The sequence below is a fragment of the Metarhizium acridum genome, assembly GCF_019434415.1.
Source record: "Metarhizium acridum strain ARSEF 324 chromosome Unknown scaffold_587, whole genome shotgun sequence".
NCBI classification, from domain to species: Eukaryota; Fungi; Ascomycota; class Sordariomycetes; order Hypocreales; family Clavicipitaceae; genus Metarhizium; species Metarhizium acridum.
In genome coordinates this window covers 584237-602619 of record NW_027094049.1, presented here as the reverse complement: position 1 = coordinate 602619, position 18383 = coordinate 584237, and the positions used below count along the sequence as shown (strand labels likewise).

At 47.9% G+C, this 18383-nt stretch overlaps 8 protein-coding genes across 8 annotated transcripts; 3 read left to right on the top strand and 5 right to left on the bottom strand.

Annotated features, from left to right (window-relative positions):
* Nucleotides 1–177: 177 nt before the first annotated feature.
* Nucleotides 178–1454, top strand: J3458_021960 (uncharacterized protein; the record flags this gene model as incomplete). Its single annotated transcript, XM_066122851.1, has 2 exons — nucleotides 178–606; nucleotides 701–1454. Exons 1-2 carry the CDS (start codon nucleotides 311–313, stop codon nucleotides 1452–1454), a joined length of 1050 nt encoding a protein of 349 aa, XP_065972072.1. The 5' UTR covers nucleotides 178–310.
* Nucleotides 727–3277, bottom strand: J3458_021959 (uncharacterized protein). The gene is made up of 3 exons (XM_066122850.1): nucleotides 2243–3277; nucleotides 2051–2168; nucleotides 727–1960 (listed from the first exon to the last, which is right to left on the bottom strand). Exons 1-3 carry the CDS (start codon nucleotides 2595–2597, stop codon nucleotides 1474–1476), a joined length of 960 nt encoding a protein of 319 aa, XP_065972071.1. The 5' UTR covers nucleotides 2598–3277; the 3' UTR covers nucleotides 727–1473.
* A 1971-nt stretch (nucleotides 3278–5248) lies between these two features.
* Nucleotides 5249–6632, bottom strand: J3458_021958 (uncharacterized protein; the record flags this gene model as incomplete). Its single annotated transcript, XM_007813787.2, has 2 exons — nucleotides 5249–6339; nucleotides 6419–6632. The coding sequence occupies 2 exons, from the start codon at nucleotides 6630–6632 to the stop codon at nucleotides 5285–5287; spliced, it is 1269 nt and encodes a 422-aa protein (XP_007811978.2). The 3' UTR covers nucleotides 5249–5284.
* A 1768-nt stretch (nucleotides 6633–8400) lies between these two features.
* J3458_021957 (uncharacterized protein) lies at nucleotides 8401–10143 on the top strand (the record flags this gene model as incomplete). Its single annotated transcript, XM_066122849.1, has 4 exons — nucleotides 8401–8620; nucleotides 8689–9106; nucleotides 9186–9522; nucleotides 9598–10143. 4 exons carry the CDS (start codon nucleotides 8401–8403, stop codon nucleotides 10141–10143), a joined length of 1521 nt encoding a protein of 506 aa, XP_065972070.1.
* Nucleotides 9718–11154, bottom strand: J3458_021956 (uncharacterized protein). Its single transcript, XM_007813789.2, has 2 exons — nucleotides 10623–11154; nucleotides 9718–10557 (listed from the first exon to the last, which is right to left on the bottom strand). The coding sequence occupies exons 1-2, from the start codon at nucleotides 11136–11138 to the stop codon at nucleotides 10276–10278; spliced, it is 798 nt and encodes a 265-aa protein (XP_007811980.2). The 5' UTR covers nucleotides 11139–11154; the 3' UTR covers nucleotides 9718–10275.
* A 665-nt stretch (nucleotides 11155–11819) lies between these two features.
* On the top strand, nucleotides 11820–13287 carry J3458_021954 (uncharacterized protein; the record flags this gene model as incomplete). The annotated part of the gene is made up of 4 exons (XM_066122848.1): nucleotides 11820–11986; nucleotides 12052–12431; nucleotides 12500–13081; nucleotides 13121–13287. The coding sequence occupies 4 exons, from the start codon at nucleotides 11820–11822 to the stop codon at nucleotides 13285–13287; spliced, it is 1296 nt and encodes a 431-aa protein (XP_065972069.1).
* A 418-nt stretch (nucleotides 13288–13705) lies between these two features.
* J3458_021953 (uncharacterized protein) lies at nucleotides 13706–14549 on the bottom strand (the record flags this gene model as incomplete). The annotated part of the gene is made up of 2 exons (XM_066122847.1): nucleotides 13706–14283; nucleotides 14351–14549. 2 exons carry the CDS (start codon nucleotides 14547–14549, stop codon nucleotides 13706–13708), a joined length of 777 nt encoding a protein of 258 aa, XP_065972068.1.
* Nucleotides 14550–14572: 23 nt separating this feature from the next.
* On the bottom strand, nucleotides 14573–16160 carry J3458_021952 (uncharacterized protein; the record flags this gene model as incomplete). The annotated part of the gene is made up of 3 exons (XM_066122846.1): nucleotides 15237–16160; nucleotides 14994–15183; nucleotides 14573–14942 (listed from the first exon to the last, which is right to left on the bottom strand). Exons 1-3 carry the CDS (start codon nucleotides 15814–15816, stop codon nucleotides 14573–14575), a joined length of 1140 nt encoding a protein of 379 aa, XP_065972067.1. The 5' UTR covers nucleotides 15817–16160.
* Nucleotides 16161–18383: the final 2223 nt, after the last annotated feature.

The following is an 18383-nucleotide window of genomic DNA, read 5'->3' as shown; positions in this document are numbered from 1 at the left end:
TGTCCACGACTCACACCGGTGCATGTTCTAAACCCTAAACGTGCTTACTCTGTAGTTACGCAAAGCTTCCTCAAGTTGGTTCCACGTTGGTTTTAAATCCTCCATTCTCCAGACACAGTGTTAGCCGCGCTTACTCACACAGTCCGCACGGAAGGCCTATTGCTCCAGATATGACTGCTCGTATTTTATTTCTTTTCATACTACGGAGTACCTAGATAGTTTTCTGTCTTGTCCTTTTTTTCCCCCAAGTACCTTGAAACCTACTTGTACTTGACTCACGACAGCGTTACTCACGCGGCAGTAGGCTGATATGGCGTCTGAAAAACACTTTGAACACATTCCTCCCTTCCCTGACGATGTCCCGGTCATCTCCATCGACACCATCTCCCTGGCAGGCTTACGCCTAGGCAACGGAGATGCTGCTCAGCGCATGCTAGCTGCTTGCCAGGAACTGGGATTCTTTTCCCTCAGTCTCCGCGGGGACAGCTTGGGGGAGGCCATGATGGAAGACATTGACCAGCTTTTTGATGTGGGCAAGGACATCATGAACCTTCCCCAGCATGTCAAACAGCAATATCTGCACGATATCCCGAGAAGCTTTCTGGGGTAAGCCGACTAACTACTCCGTAGTATCCCCGTTTCCTCCCCCCTCTCTTCCCGCTTCCCCACAGTTTCTGTCTGTCTGACGGCGCAGGGACAGATTCAAGCCTCTGGGTCACGCCAAGACGGAAACAGAGGAGCCAGACCGCTTCGAATGGTTCAACCTGGGTCAGGACGGTCTCATGGGTACCGCCCCGCTTCAACCACTCCCGCATCTCGTGCACAGCCATCTCGCCCTGTTCACCTCGTTTCTCAAGCACGGCCAGTCTTTGCTCACGGCAATATGCTCTGCCCTAGAGGCCCAGCTCTCTCTGCCAGAGGGCATTCTCACGTCCCCGCAGACGCCTACGAAACCCTCGGGGACCGTCATCCGGCTCATAAAGGCCCTTGCCAGCCCGCAGGCTGAGGATCTGCGGACGAGCATGATCCACCACACGGATTTTGGCACCATCACGCTTCTAGCAAATGTTATTGGCGGCCTGCAAATCCTGACTCCTGGAGGGTCTGCCACGGACGAGAGCGCCTGGCGCTGGGTGCGTCCCCAGCCAGGCTGCCTGATTGTCAATCTCGGGGACGCCATGGTGCAGTGGACCGGCGGGATCCTGCGCAGCAACGTGCACCGCATTCGATACCCGCCGGGCCAGCAGCGTTATGTTGACCGGTACAGCCTGGCCATTCTCTTCAGGCCAGAACGGGAGGCAAGCATGAGAGACAAGACGGCCGGAGATGCTGGCGACGTGGAAGACGGCAACTTGACCGCTTGGGAGTGGGAGGTGAAGAAGGCCATGGCCTTGGCAAGGGGAGACGCGGTCGTGCAGAGCAAGGGCGGGAAGCCACGCAAAGGTCTAGACTAAGCATGATATTGAACATTTACTACACAGTGGTTGCTTCCTTGTCCCATGGATGAACCAGCGCCTGACGGCTTTCCTGCTGCTCGTGCGCATCAACCATGTGTGCCCGTATATCGATGCTGGTCTCCATATGGACCACCCGACTTCCCTTTGGAACGCGGCCGGGAACAGCACTGAGCGGGATTTCATCCTCATTACAAACCGGCTTGGCGTTGGCAGGCCGCGCACTTGCCCGCGCGAAGCCCTTGCGGCCCGACCCCGAGTCGACGCTGCCCGTGTGGTCAGAGGCCTTGGTAGTAGAGCCGCCGCGAGCGCCCCGCGACCAGAGGGCATTCGTTTTATTGCGCACGCTGCGGACAAGATTGAAGGTCGCGGGAAGGTCGGCGATGACTTGGGCAAGATTGCGCTCTATAATCGTGCAAAGGTACACCCGGTGCAGAGCCCAAGTGAAGTCTGGCTTGTAGAAGTCGCCGTCAAAAGCAACGCGAGTAATAGACGAGGCAAAGACCCTGTACACCCTGTCAGCATGAGATGTGTCTCGGGGCAAGAGCAAAAGAATGGGGAAGCGAAAAACAGAAAAAAGAAGAAAAAACACATACAACAGCCCCGATCCCGTTAATCCAATAATAACGAGCCGCTTCCCAAGACTCATCTGGAGCCTTCCAATAAAGTACACGGGCGATATGGCGTAGAAGAGATCAGTGATGCTATTGATGACTGGGAGCAGCCCCGGGCTTGTCAGCAAAACAAGACGTGACGGAACAAAAGACAAAAGGGGGCGTTTTCCTCACTGGTAAAAGCAATGATGGACGTGACCAGGGTCCTGACGCTCTTCACCTCGCCGGGGACGTCGGGCTCCCACAGCTTCCGGAGCGGGTTCGCCTGGAGACCCCAGAATATGCCCTGGCAGGTGCTCGCGGTGGTGGTGATTGCGATGAGGGCGTACACGACCCAGGCGGTGCGCCGGTGGACGCCCTGGATCAGGGCTAGGATGAAGAAGCAGACGGAGATCTTGACGGCCCAGAGGGAGATGTTGGCGAACAGGATGTTGTACTGGCTGAAGCGCCGGACGGTGAGCACCTGCTCGCGGGTGAGGAACTGGAGGTGGCGGCCGAAGCCGGACTGGACGGACTGGATCTCGAGCATGTTGGCGGTCAGGTTGAAGGCCTGGACGGGTATATATGAGTCTTTCTTGGCCCGTTGTACATTATATATATATATACGTGTGTCTGTGTGTGTGGTGTAGAATGTATATTTTCAAAAAAAAAAAAACTCACAAAGGCAATGACGATAAAGTAATCCGCAGCCCCGAGACCAGCTTTGGTTGCGAGGAGCTTCATGGCAATGCGCGACGTCGTGGACACGCTGATGAGCACGGAAAAGACCACGCACAAGACCAGGATGACGCCTCCGTTACTCTCGTCAACCAGGGACGGGTCAAACTTGATGAATCCATTAGACATGTCGGTGTGTGTACAATAGCTGCCAAATCAAACTCGCTTTGAAAAGAAGAGAGAATGAGCGCCTTGAAAAAGGCTAGATCAGTACGAGTCTCGACAGTCTCTCCAAGGGGATTGCAGCGCTGGAAGTGAAGGTGACGATGAAAAGAGCTGATGGCAGGTCGTAAGGGGGGAATGTTGGCCCGGCGTTCTGGCAGTTGAGTGTGTTGATTCTCATCTGGCGGCATGGTCCGTTCCGGCAAGAAGCCAAGACACAAAAAGCATCAAGTGAGACTTGTTTCGCCGACGGATCGAGTTGTCGCCTGCATGGCGAGGGTTTGCCGCCGATTTCGTGGATGGTTGCAGTGAGTGAGAGCTTTCTAGGCCTATGGTGGCAGTGAGAAGCTGTCGACAACATTCAACACGAGTCAAGGCCGCATCGGGCCTTTGGCAGAGACAAACGTCGATCGACCATGGCGCCGGCCCCCACGAATCTTGTGGTGAATTGGCGACGGGTGGCGAGATGTGGCAGCCTGCAAGTGTGCATCTGCATTTCTCGAGTAGTCGTGCGGCGAGGTGTGAGGCCGGGCGCCAATAGGATCCCGCACACGTCGACGGCTTGGCATCTGGGATAAGTCAGATTCCGTCACGTTGCCGTCCTCTCCACCAATCCGAAGCAATGCGACGCTGACAGCTGACTGACCCTACTACGTGACTTTGCAACAAAAGTAGGGGTTCACCGCAAAATGTGCCTCCGATTATGGAGGTGATGGCATTCATTTTCAGAGGATGGGGTGCCGCTTTTGGAGGATAATTTGCGAAGCGCTGGGGGCTTAATGCAGACCCCACCCCCGCTATGAGCGCCACTCGGCCCGGGACCCACGGCACGGCGCTTGCCTTGATTACGCGGGGATGTACTCCGTACTCCGTACACTAAGTGGCTAGCCCACCGTTACCGCTGACGGGTCTGGTGGTAAGCAGTACATGTATCCCCTAAAAGACTACAACTACATAGGCATTGGATCCACTTGAGTCAGGTGCAATCGCCAGCCAAGTCTGGCCGGAAATAGCAAGAGAGGAATAAAATTACCCCGGTTACTCTCCTCCTCGCGACTATTTTTCTCGTGACGCGCACTACAACCGTGCGTGTCTGAACCAGCAGTCCATTTTGCTCTGCCGCAGTCGACTTGGAAATCCACCAGCGAGGCTAAGCCTTCATTGAGAAAGACGGCTGTCTAAAATTTAACTTTATAAAACTTATTATTTAAGGACTAAATTACTAATATTTTTACGCTACTATTAAAGATTATATTAGCACGTTCTCTTTAATAAATATAAATTAACTTAAAGTAATTTTAATACCTATTAAATACATTTAACCGCTTTTCTTAAACTATTTCTTACGAGTATTAAAGCTCTCTATTAAAGTATTATAAAAAGGAATTAAATTTATTAAGTTATAGCGATTTATTAGCTAAACTATAAATTAGTAATTAAATATTAAATAAAGTCTTAATTTATAAAATTTTTAAAAGTAAACTTATATTCTAATATAGCTACTTATATAAGCTATAATATTAATAGTAGCTAGATTCAAGGAATTTATTTCGTGAGGTATAAGATAACACTCGCTAAGAGATTACAAGACGTAAAAGCTTTTAATAAGACATGTGTTTACATCAAATAGAATTAGGTATTCGTTATTTACACTCTCTTAGTCTTGTTCATAATAACATTAACCCGACAAATGTCATGGTTGATGACAGTGATTGCCCAGTTGTAATTTTGACACCTGCTACCGCCACGGTCAGAAGCTAGGTCCCAAGACAGGTACATGGGGTTGGTTTACAGAGGGGTCGGAATTTGCGAGGTACGAGAACGACTCCTTTAGGCTTTTAAAGCTCCGAGAATATATGCTAAAGTAGACCTTTTAATTGTCTTGCGGAAAGGTGAACTTCTTTTGTCGGATAAGGCTGCCTCTGTTGATTGAACAAGTAGACCTGACGTAATTGCTGGATATCACAAAATCATCCATGTCTGGAGTTTAAACGACTGGCCAGCCAGCCGATGGAAATTAGGGTGGCTGAGAAGTCTTCTAGACTCAAGATGAATAACATGGAATCCTCCTGAAAGATGGAGGCGAAAAACGAACAAGAATGATTTTTAATCAAGAAGCCTAGTTAACAATGGGTCTCGTAACGCGACAGATCTCCCTGACGTAACGTATTAGTAGCCTACTTTCAACTTGGGCGGGAGCTACATTCAAAGTGGTCAATGTTGCATGCCAAAGTAGGGGCAACGACAAGTCCACCAAGAACACTTGTAACGGCAGAAAACTTCCAACGCCGTACACAATTTGGCCCACCGAGGATACTCGTCTCCCCCCCTATCCCATCACGCAAGCTGCCTGGCTCTAAACTGGACAAAAGGACCGCTCTCCCAGCTAGCAATAGAATAGTGGCTCTCAAACGTCAACTCCGACTCGGCACCCTCCTCGGCCGCAGAGTTGGACACGAGGTGAGGACGGAGGGTGCGCTGCTCGCGGCCGAAGCGAAAGTCGTAGTTGACCAGCACCCAGGCATACGCAACGCTGACCATCATGACGGCCACGTGGCTCCCGGCGCAGTTCCTCGGGCCGATGGAAAACGGCGTGAACATGCCCTTGGCCCGGCAAAACTCGTCCTCGGGCAGCGTCCCCGGGATCCAGCGCTCCGGCCAGAACCTCACGGGGTCGCGGTATATCCTGGCGTCCCTGAAGACGGAGAAGAGGCTCACGCCCACGTCGCTGCCCGCCGCCATGGGCACGGCGTCGGGCCCGACGGCGAAGCCCTGCCGCTCGCACTCGCGCCAGTGGACGCCGCACGCCGGCGGCACCAGCCGCAGCACCTCGTTGACGACGGCGCGGAGGTACGCGCTCGACGCGAGGCCGGCGCTCCAGGCCACGTCCTCGCCGGGCACGTACCTGCCTCTCATGTCCGCGGCGAGCTTCTCGTAGACGCGTGGGTAGTGGCAGAGGTAGTGGAACAGGCCCGAGAGCAGGATGCCGTATGCGTCGGCGGCGGAGAAGGTGCTGAATGCGCCCTCGGCGACCATCTGCTCCCGGTCGTGGCCTCGGCCCGGGCTCTTGCTCCCGAGCGTCCCCTGGCCGCTCTGGATGACGGGGCCGAATATCCCGCGGCTCTCGGCCGCGTTGGTGCGGACGGCGAGGTCCATGAAGCCGTGGTACCATTGGGAAAACTTGGCCGCCCGCGGCGAGACGAGGGGGAGCACGGCGCCCACGAGCCGCCCGATGCCCGCGTTGCTGAGCATGGGCAGCTGCTCCCAGAGGCCCATCTTCTTCTCGTGCATGTGCAGGGCTGGGAATATGTACTCTCTGGCGGAGCTGCGCAGCAGGTCCGTCTTGAGACCTAGCCCGAAATCCGCCATTGTGTCAAAGCCCAAGTAGAGATCTGGAACACGTCAATCAGCACTTTTTTCCCCTCCTCTCTTTAGACCATTTGGGTGTATTTTTTATACATCATGACGTACTCCATTTTCGCATGTCGGCCGCAGCAGTCCAGCCGTCTGGGTCCTGGTTTTTCTGAAGCTCGCCAAAGTAAATCTTGAGATGCCGGAGGATAGCGGGCTCGAAGCGCGACAAGAAATCCGCGCCGAGGCCGGACCTCACTACTGCGCGTAGATTGCGGTGCAGCGTCTTGTCGATCGACGTCATGGTGCTCCAGCCGTTGGGAGTTGGTATCATGGTTGCGTAACCCTTTGCTTTTCGGAACGGGGCGCCGTGGCTGTATATTGCTTCGCTTTGTGTGAGCGCAAAAGGTGCGACATTTCTTTCTTCTTTTTGGGTCAGGTTTCTAACCATTCATATCCGGAGGATGAAGTGAGAGTATTTGATTTGGCGCATATCGTATGAGGTCGCCTGCGGATGGATGGGCATTGTTAGTTGGCTCGCACAAGATGCAAAAGTTACACCACATACCGTATTTGCGGTGGCATCGTTGCACGTCGAGGTGCATGGTGCCTCTCCACGAGTGCCATGCTGAATACACGCTCGTTACTTTTGCAAGCAAAGGCCCGGGGACTTTGCTATATGGGTGGAAGTAAAGTCTCCGGATGACAGTAATGACCACCTGGACTACTTAGTTGTGGGCTTCAACGCTGGAGCAGGGGCAAAGACATACGGAAGATATGGCCGCCGCAGCGATTAGAGCAGCGTACAGAGATACAGAACAGCCGAATGGTCCAAACATCGTGTGCAGACTCTGTTTTAACTGAGCAAGGGTTGTAAACTAACAAGAGATGGATGCATCGTACGGCAAGATTCCACGACGGAAAGCTGTTTGGTTTTATTCGCTGGTAGAGGCCAATACGCATCTCGTTGGCAACCAGTGTAACATCTTTTTTGTCTTGGTTCTTAGCTAAGCCTGATCTGATAACTACTTGCTTACGGCAAAAGGCATCGAACCAGGCGTGCCGTTTACGAATATAATACGCCCAAGTGACTGGGCATACTTGACTTTTGATTTTTATTTCCGTAACTTTAGACGCCACTAGAGGCTTCTTTGAACTCGCTAGGCAACAGAGTCACCGAGCCACGTACAGAAACTGCCGTTCATACCTGTCAGTATTGGATTTCCACACCTAATTATAGTCATGTTAGTAAGCCACCATTTCAGAGTTCACAGGAAAGGTCGTCAAGCCGCGAGACCCTGTTCACAGTAATTCCTTTCCTTAAGATTCTCAAGCCACTTTGAAAGCCGCCCGACAGCAGCCGGTGTCTTTTGGCCCCCAATGACGGCAGGTCAGCATGTGCGTCACATTTCGACACCCCCTGGACTTGACAGCTGACGTCCTCATCTTGATAGGTCCCAAATTGAGACCATGTATGAGAAATCATCCGGGGGGGGAGACACTCTAAAGTTTAAGACCAAGAAAAAAAGAAAAGAGAAACAAAAGCATGGGCGGATAGATAGTCTTGGCTGGCCCAAGTGTAGGCGTCTATTGGCTCTTGCCAGCCTCCCCCGATTCTTTACACGCACAGAAAACACTATTTGAAGCACTGTACTCCGTACGGAGTGCAAATAACCACAAACACCCGATCCTTTCCGATGTGTCACTTGTCAGCGACAACCCGGCATTCTAGACCGAGGTGGGATTCAGTGTCTGACGGGCAAAACGCAGGTGGAGTCTGAACCCAGACACGTCGCCCCGTGATTGCTACCCTCGGCGCAGATCTTCTGAGCACGTACGGAGTACGGAGTAGCTTGGAAGAAAAGAAGGGAAAAGAAGGAGGGACAAGAGAGACTTGTGGGCGCCGGAATTTTCACTGGTCTTGCGCTTGCCACGCCATGCACCTGCAGTGGGAGGCAATACAATAAATAAGTTATTTGCCTACCCGGTGGCGTAGAGTGGCTCAAGGGTGGGCAAATGTACTGATTGACTTTGACTGTGTTCGTGCTTCTGATCTCGTTTGGTACCCTCTGCTTCCAACGCCCTGCCTGGCGGGAGACACCATGACAGACTCACCGAGGCGAGTCGCCATTGTTGGCGGAGGCATCGCGGGCATGGCCTGCTCGTGGGAGCTGCGAAAGCACAGCGCCCGCAACGTCAGAGTAGACATCTATGAGTCGGCGAGTAAGCTCGGCGGGCACGCCAATTCGGTGCCCTTCAAAGGCAATGGCACAAGCGTCGACGTTGACACGGGCTTCATTGTAATGGATGAAGCTACGTATCGTGAGTTGCGAGAAAGAAAAAAAGTCCACGCTCAGCTCGGGGCCATGGTTAACCACCTTCTAATACAGCCCGCTTTAACGCTTTTCTCGGTGATTTAGGCATCGAGACAATCCCCACGGATATGTCCTTTGGCGTCTCGACCACCGACAGAACTTTCGAGTGGAGCAGTTGCTCCGTGGGCAGCTTCGTCGCCACTCTCACGCTGCTGTTGAGCCCCTGGGTATGGCGTTTGATGTTTGATATTGTTCGCTTTAGCCTATTCGCCGAAGATATCCTCTACGAGCGAGGTACTACTCCTAGACGTGGCGAAGAAGAAAGCTGTCTCATGTCAACGTCTCTAGAGTCTATTGGTAGCTACTTAACAAGGCGGGGATACTCCAGTCAATTCACGACTTATTTTTTGATCCCAATGGTTGCTGCTCCTTGGTGCATTGATCCAGATGAGTTTAGCAGGAGTTTCCCTGCAAGACCGCTAATACACTTTATGTAAATAACCCCGAAGTATCTTTCTCTTGTACATGAAAAAGAGGGGGGCAAGAAGTTGATACTAATGCCTTCTGAAAAGGAAAAGTCACGGCCTGCTAGATACGGTCACAAAGACACTTCAGTGGCGCTCGTTTCGAAATGGGTCAAGAACGTATATCGATGCGTTCCAAGACAGTCTTCCTCAAAGACACAAGGTGCATCTGAACACGTCTGTACATGACGTGACACGAATTGGTAACGAGGTCTTGGTCAGCTTCTCAGATGGCTCTGCAAAGACTTTTGATCATGTCGTTCTTGCCGTTCATGCCAACCAAGCTGTCACTCTGTTGGGAGACAATGCCACAGCTTTGGAGCGAAGGATTCTTGGTAGCTTCAAAACCAGCAGGAACATATGTTACCTGCATTCTGATACTTCAGTAAGTACAACGACCGCTTAGTTGGACTATGTAGTCTTTTTCTAGCAAGGGAACAGTCCTGTTAACTGATGTCAGCTCCTGCCAGAACGTCCATCAGCTCGCGCGGCATGGAACTGCACGCTTGTGCCTCATCAGTCGACCACGGCACAGGACCATCTGACACAGAATGAACCCAAGTGCGGAAGGAAGCTGTCACTCACATTTGACATGAATAAACTCCAAGGTATTCCCAGTCCAGGAGAGCCCGGAAGTCCGGGTAGGGTTCTTGTGAGCATGAATCCAATACATGTGCCTTGCTCGGTTCAAAGCAGCCATGTGTATCATCATCCCATCATTAACTCAGAGTGCATCCTCATGACGCGCCACCTCCACAAGATCAATGGCACCAGGAATATTAGTTTCGCGGGAGCTTGGATGGGGTTTGGCTTTCATGAGGATGGCTTCGCGGCTGGTGTCCATGCTGCGCGCACCTTCATGGACGGCTGGGATAAGATTCCTCCGTTGGATCTAATAGGTGATACCAGAGGCATGCGACCGCCTCGGACTGGGTTTCTTAGAGCAGTTCTTCGATTAGGAGTTCTTGTCGTGCAGCAGCTTCTACATCCGCAACCCTGGTTATAACGTGGGTTCTAGCTTGCTGTACCGACAGTCAACGAGGTCGTCCGGAAACATGCTTTTGGAGATGGATGTAATTACGACTAGCTGCAATCGACTTCCATAGACAAAAGAACCTAGGATGTGCTAGTCAAAATCCTAAATTTTAGCCTGGGTGCTCTTTGAGGATTTAGGATGCTCCTTGTCCCATTTCTCCTTCAACTGGTTTGCACGCTCGGATTTTTTCGTGAAGCCTTCGTAAAAAGCCGGAAACCCACCACCAAGTGTGCGAATATCCACCGGACGGCCAGTTTTAGCATCAATGTAGGTTGTTGAACCTCGGACTTGGGCGACAATAGCTTGCTGCTTGAGCGAGAAAAGCACAGTGGTTCCATGGTTTCGTGTAGGCTCTATGCGATCCTGCCGGTAAGCGGCAATTAACTTTGCGACAGAAATTAGTTGAAGGACTGGGTATGAAATATCATGCAAACGTAGCAACTACGAACCGAGTCGGGATATTTAACCTGCCGCCGAATGTCCAGTTCGTACCTGCGTACAACAGGAATAACAGTTTTAGCCTGAATCATGCCGTCGCACTCCTCCTTGCTCAAGAACTCGTCATAGCTTTCCATGACACGCCAGAAGCATGTTCCCAAGAAGCTCATGTACTGGCCTTGCATAACATGACCAAAGGGGTCCTGATGTTCAGCCCAGAGGACCCCATGCTCAATCATGGTATCAGGGTCGAACCCCATAGCCTCTAGAGTAGAGAGCGCCCTGCCACGGAGGGCGGCGTATGGATCAGTGTTGGGATGAGGGCGTGGAGCACCAGCACGCGCATACGGCGAGTGATACGAAGAGTCAGCCAGACGAGCCGACGTCGGTCTGGTTGTGTCGTCTGCCATGGTGAAAGACGGGCCAAGATACGATAGGTGCTGAGGGTCAGCTTCGATCGAAAGAAGATTCTGATGAGACTGTAAATGAAGGAAACGAAGGGCGTCGAGAGACAACAGTTCATGCATCAGCAGAGGCTGTGTGAGCCTGTGAGGCAGCGAATGGCAGAACGAATCAAGCAGGGGTGCTCAGGGAGGGGGTTAGCAGGAGCGGCTCCGAGACAGCAACACCACCAACGGGCGAAGAGGAGTGGCAATTTTGTCAACACATACCACGCGCTGCAACCCTTCAGACATGCGCATCCGGCGACACCCTATCTGCCTGACCGTACAAAGTCTAGTCATGGGCATGAGCAGGTATGCGGATTGGCTGGCTTTGCAGGAGCATTGGTACCGAGTACACAAATTCATTTGCCTCTCATCTCGTGAACTTACTCCGCACAGAGGAAACCATTGGCAGCACGGAGTACTTTTGCACATCTGTCTCTCAAGGATAGCACGGGCACTGTCTTACTCTCCAGCCAACATGTCGACCGATATAGTAGGGATGTTCACATATCGTGAGGCGTGCCCGGAAGTACCTAGGCACAGTACTCCGTAGCCAACTGGAATTTTGATGGTAGAAATCTACTGTGGTATATACTATAGGGTTTGCAAAAATGATTCCGTCTTTCAATCCACGACTTGAGGGGGGCTCTCTCTCTTGCAGCTTCAGTCTCACCTGCCGCCGTCAAGCGCAGCTCCTGTGTCCTTGAATCATACTTCTGGAGTCGATTACTGTCTTTTTTTTCAATAAAAACGGAAAATAGAATGATTGTCACTACTCCAGATGGCGGCCGGGACGGTATGCCATCCACGACTGCTGTGAACGGCAGTCCCGCCATCCAAGATGTCTCGTCTTCGCCAACTTCGCCTCGGATCGGCCGCAATCGATGGCTTCAGATTCTGAGCACCTTTATTGTTTTCATGAATACATGGTAAGTCTGTTATATAACCTTGTCCTCGACTACCTGTCTCGATTGACTAAATGGCTGTCGTCAAGGGGGTTTCTCCTCACATCTGGCGCCTTCCAAGCGCATTACGAGCTGTTCCTCATCAGCGATCAATCCAGCTCCAACATAGCTTGGATATCAACAACATCCGCCTTTTTAGTCTTCGCTGCTGGCGTTGTGACCGGCCCGCTTTATGATCGAGGCTTTTACAAGCCACTGCTGGTAATCGGCAGCCTTTTGCAGGTCTTTGGCTTCATGATGCTTAGCATTTCTACTGAATACTACCAGCTATTCCTCAGCCAGGCTATTTGCATTGGCATTGGCTCTGGCATTGTGTTTACACCAAGTGTATCGGCTGCCGCCGCCTGCTTGCCGAATCCTGCCACCCGTGCCAAAGCGATGGGCCTCATGGCGTGTGGCAGCTGCGTCGGTACGGAACACACCCAACATGTTGTTGTGAATTCTCGTGTCATTCGTGTTTTTAACCTGGTAGACTAGGCGGCATCGTTTTCCCAACCATGTTCCGTGCTCTTGTGCCCCGAGTCGGTTTCCCCTGGACTGTCCGCTCCATCGGATTTCTAATCCTAGCATTATACCTTCTGTCTTATCTAGTGCTATTAGATGGATGGAGCAAAACATCGCGTGCCCTGGTCATCCGGCGCTTCTTCGACACCCCAGCCTTTACCGACCTGCCCTTCATGCTTCTTTCTGTTGCCTCCGTCTTTAGTGCTACCGCTTTTTATATCCCCCTCCTTTACCTGCCACTCTTTACCAAAGTTCGGGTACCATCCATTAGCCCTGATCTAACGGTTGATCTTCTTTCTATACTCAACGGCGTTTCTGTGATTGGTCGACTGGTAGCAGGTCTCGCAGCTGCCATCTTTGGCCCGACGGAGACTATTGCCGTGTCTCTCGTCGCAGGATCCGTCCTGTTGTTTTGCTGGATTCCTGTTGATACAGTTGCTGGCACTATCGTGTGGGCTGTATTTTGGGGCATGGTATCCGGCATCCTGGTTACTCTTCCGGGAGCATTCATACCTTTATTCTGCCCGTCAGTGACCGTGATAGGCTCCCGAACAGGTATGTATTGGAGCTGGGTTGGCCTGGGGATGCTAATAGGCAGCCCCATTGGCGGCGCAATCTACGATGTGAAATCAGCAGGGTCGGACTATTGGCGTCTGCAGGTATTCGCTGGTGTCTTTATGATGGCTGCTGCGCTTCTTACTATTTACCCCATCTTGTATTTACGCCGGAAGAGGCGAACGACTTCTGTGGGCTCAGAGTAGATTGACTCGGTATGTCTTTTATAATCGGTGCAATACTTAACTCTCTCCTCGCGCCGACTCGTGTTATAACTAGCCTGGATTTCTAAACGATCCTACAGCTAATATAACAAGTTTTCGTAAGATAATGGTATTTTGCAAACCCTTTGTAATGTATAAACCAGCTTTTCCAAGAAGCTGCACGTCTAACATTTCATTGCGCCTGGTACAGGACTTGGTGATTGCTTTGCGCATTTCTCCAATCCCAAATGGCGCGGAACCTAATAGCTTGCGGCAAGCATGTTATTCGAAACGGCCTCTAGGGTCTGCCACAGGTGCAAAGTTGGTTATAAATGAATACGCGCAAATCATTCCCGCCACTGTTTCAGCTGATCATCACCCAAGCTGTGATAGTCTCGGCACTGAAGCCACTTTCGAAACATCAAAAGGCCGCGGTATCATTCTGATTAAGAGGCATCCTGTCCGCTCTAATCTGCCCCGGATTCGGGTTATCCGTACCCTGAGCCTCAGCCTCCGCCCTCTTCGCATCGGCCATGGCCCGCATCTTGGAAACATCCCGTCTGCCAGGAAAGAAGCTCTCATCCTTACATGACTTCCCCCACAGCTCAACAATCAACACATACGCCGTCAGACCCAAGGTGGTGGAAATGAGAGACAAGCTGTTCAGATGGCTAGCCATGGGGAGCAAGATCATGATGATACAGACTAGCACGCGGTTGATGAGGCGGACTGGCTTGGAGAGACGCATCGTAGGGGGTGTGCGGTGTGAGTGGCTCAGGGAGATGGCCGCCATTGAGAGCAGGGCGATTGCTAGTCCCTGGCAGTAGAAGAAACGGACACCGCTGCTGAAGTGTTCCTCCGCTCGCACCGAGTAGGGAGGGCGCAGTTGGTCGCGCTCGGTGTTGGGGACGTCGAGGGCTAGGACGAGCGTGGAGAGCGCAGACGTGGCTACAATATAGCCCATTACGAAGGGGAGATGGGCGAATTGCCATAGGATGGCTGCCGTTGTTAGCAACTAATAGAGTCCTGTGCGCGGGCGTAGTGTAGTGGAGTGCCATGGACATACCTCCGTTGGCGGAATGTCGAATTGCGTGTACGTTGATTGTGCTCGCATCCACGTCAAAGTAAATCCAATTGAAGAAAAAGGCCTGCATAAGCCCCAATACCGCCTTTCCCAGAAACGCATTCACATTGTACCCGCCATTGCTCTGGAACAAGATTCCTACGACGGAGTAGCCCAAGACTAGCGAAACAAAGGCGTTCATCCGCTCGACTTTATGCTCGATGTTCATGGCGGGATAAAACTCGACAGTTTGTTCATCTTCTTGCCCATGGACGTGTCTGCGCCGGCGCTACGGGCGTAGCGGAACAGGCCGATGAAGATTCCTGATCCGTACATATCGAGGGCGAGAGCGGGCCAGATAAGACCTAGACGACCGGGAATTTCGACGTGGATGCTGGCGATCCAGAGTGCTGATGGGACGAGGACGGTGATGGCGGATGTGATCATGGCGCCGCGGACCATGGGGACCAAGTAGGCGATTACGGCGTAGTGTACGGCGAACAGGAGGCGCGCGGCGAGGTAGAATGATACAAGTTGGGTGTAGGTATTGTGGGCGGCATCATCGACAAAGCAGTTGGTCATGTTGGTGGTGAAGCTACAACTGTTAGCTGACTGACGCAGTGAGGTGAGGTTTGGGAGAACGCACGCCAACAGGCAGGCAATTTCGAACAAGATCTCGAGCCTTGTCAGCACATCGTCGGTTTCAAACCAACTAAGCGCCATGGTGATGTCGGTCCAGATCTTCCACGACATGATAAACGTCACGGCGAACCGCAGCAGTTCCTCACCATTCGGCTCCTCGGACATGTGCTCGCCGTTGCTGTGTATAATACCAACTATACAGCTTTTAGCAATCGTGCCCTAGGTCACCGCAAGGTGAGCAGCTTACCGTATAAAAGGTCAAAGAATAGTTCAACGGCCATGATCTCGGTCTGCTCTGACCCTCTCCACAGGACATTCCTATGAAACCACTGCCTCACCACCGGCCGCTTGGCCAGTTTAATAGTTGACGCTTGTCGATACCCCTCGTGATGAGTCTCATTGGCTCGCTCCCTACCCTCTCCAGACCCATTCGCCTCGCCGTCGTCATCATCATATGTTCTTACACCAGCATCGAAGCCGAACTTGCCATAGTTTCCATGCAGTCCAGACCTATTCGTGGACATGCGCGACAATTGAGCGGTTACGGAATTCAATTGGTTCTGGACATCTTCCCACTCATCGAATGCCGTGCCGTGACGCTCTTTAAGCTCTGCACGACGACTCTCATGGTGCTGCCGGCTTTGTTTGAGATAGTTGGCGTGCTCGGCTGATCCTTGAACTACAATCTCGACATCGTCATTGCTGTTGTAGTATTGCCTGCGCAGAGATGGGACTGCGTCTGCGAGCGCGGCAATGACCTTTTTGCCAGAGGGGAGGGTGAATTCTTGGGGTGGTCGACGCCGCCTGCCTGGTGTGGACGAGGACATGGCATGGGCATGTAGATGTGAATATCACAGGGTTGCCAACTGCTCGAGGATAGCTAATAAGAAATGAAGTCACAAAGACGGAATGACACGATGAAATAGGGAATACTCGTTCTTATATGGGTAATGCACATGCTAGAATGTATTTAGCACGGTCGCTCGTTACCAGAAAACGTTGAAGTTGATGCTTATTTGCTGCCCCATCACTGACTAGTGTCCGACTGCCGCCATTGGTGTTCATTTCGACCCTATGCTGTACTACGGTACAGCTCGCAGCAGCAAGGGCTTTTTTAGCGTGAATCATGTGTTGCCCTGCCCCCTGTGTTTAATATTCCGTATTGGATTGGATTGGATTGCAACATGGCTTCAGGAAGGTTTTAGGAGTTTAGGCGTTAAAAGTCAAGAGGGTGGGGACAAGCGAAAATGGCAAAGTGGGCTGTTCGCCGGCCTGACTACTCGTGCCACGCCCCACCATTAGGTAATTCAGCTACAGAAGCTCTCACCACCTATGGTGGTGCTTATCAGCAAGGCGGGTATATTAGCAAGGCGGGCACTTACATATAAATATTACTATTAAAAAATAAAATAATATTAAATAAAATAAATAAAATTATAAAATAAATTATATAAAATATATTAAATAATATTATATAATAAAAAATTATAATTATAATTTTATATATTTTAATTAATTAAATATAATTTTTCTTAAATTTTAAATAATAAATTAAATAAAAATATAATATTAAATTATAATATAAAATAAATATATTTTATATAATTTTTAAATATTATTATATTATTTATAATTTAAAGTATTTTATAATATAAAATTAATTTATAAATTATAATTATTTATATTTTTAATTCAATTTAAAATAATAATATTTTATAAGAAAAATGTAAGGTGGTTAGGGAACCCCGCCTACCTGTAACGCGATTAATAATATTACGTGAAATAAAGGCTTTAAGATTATATCTCTTATATCTTATATAATTAAAAAAGAGAATAAGCTTTAATTATTATAATATAATTACCCTTACTTTAATTACTTAACTTTTAATCTCTTTTATAATCTTATAATTTTTAAAGCTTCTTAAAAAGTTACTTAATTAAAATAATAGAAATAAGTACTTAAAGAACCTTTATTTTATAAGCGTTTTTACCTTTAATAATAGAGAATTTAATAGAATTATTAAGTAATTAAAAAGATATAATAGCTTTAAGTAAAGAAAAAATACTTAAGTAATTAAATAAAGCTATTATAGCTCTTTAAAATTAAATTACTTAATTAAAGAAGCTATAAAAGCTTTAAGAAAAGAAAAAGAAGCTATAAAAATTAATTCTTAAAATTACTTACTTAATAATAAAAAAGAGATATAACTCTTATAATTTAAAGGAAAGTAATAATTAAAAAGTATAGGTTAAAAATATTAACTCTTTTTATTATTTAATAAACCCTTAAAAGTATAAGATTTAAATAAATAACTTAAATTATACTTTTAATAAAGTAAAATATAAGTATTATAAGAATTATTAAAAAATTCTTTTTACCTTAAATTATATAAACTTAAAATATAAGATAAAATAAAATTAATATTTTAATAAATAGCTAATAAATTAAAAGAAAAATCTTAAGAATAATTAAAATATATTTTAAAATTAAACTCTTATACTTTTAAAGAACGTAAAAAATTATAAGACTTAAATAATTATATAATTAAAATAAGTAAAGTAACGTGAGAATAACGTGAAAATTAAAGCTTTATAAACTTTAATATTTACTTAAATTTATTAAAGAAATACTTAAAAAAAGCTAATAGAAAGTTATAAGTACTTACTCTTTTTATTAAGCTATAACTTAAACTTTAAAATTATATAAACTTATATACTTTAATCTTTAAAAAAACTTAAGAAAAAGTAATTTAAATTACTTAATAATTCTAGAATATTATATTAAAAAGAAATAAGTAAAAGATTAATTTATTTTAATTAAAAAGCTCTTTAAAGATACTTTAATAAGAAAGAAGTAACTTATTAAAGGCTTACCTTAATAATAAAAGGTTCTTATAATTAAATTATTATAATTAAAACTTAAACTTAATTAAGTAAAAAAGATTATATTATTATATTATTATATTTATTTATTTAAGTACCTTAGAGCTATTATAGCTATTCTAATACTTTTATATGTAATTTAAGTGGGAAAACCCTTTATATAGAAAGAAAAACCCTCTCGCTTTTATTTTAAATTATTCTTACCCTACTATAAGTCTATAACCTATAATTATATAAAGCGTATTTTAAATTATATAGGTTAAAGGTATTTATTAGGCTAGCTATTCTAATAGTAGTTTATTAAAGTATATATAGTAAAGGTTTAAGCTAAGTTTAAGTTAACTTTAATACGTTAATTAAATAATTATTTTAATATTTAAGTGTTTAAGGCTATTACGTAGTTTTCTTTAAATATTATATTATATTATATTATTTTAGGCCTAGTATAATATTATATCTTAAATATTTTTAGTATAATTAATATATTATAATAAACTTTACTTTATTCTTA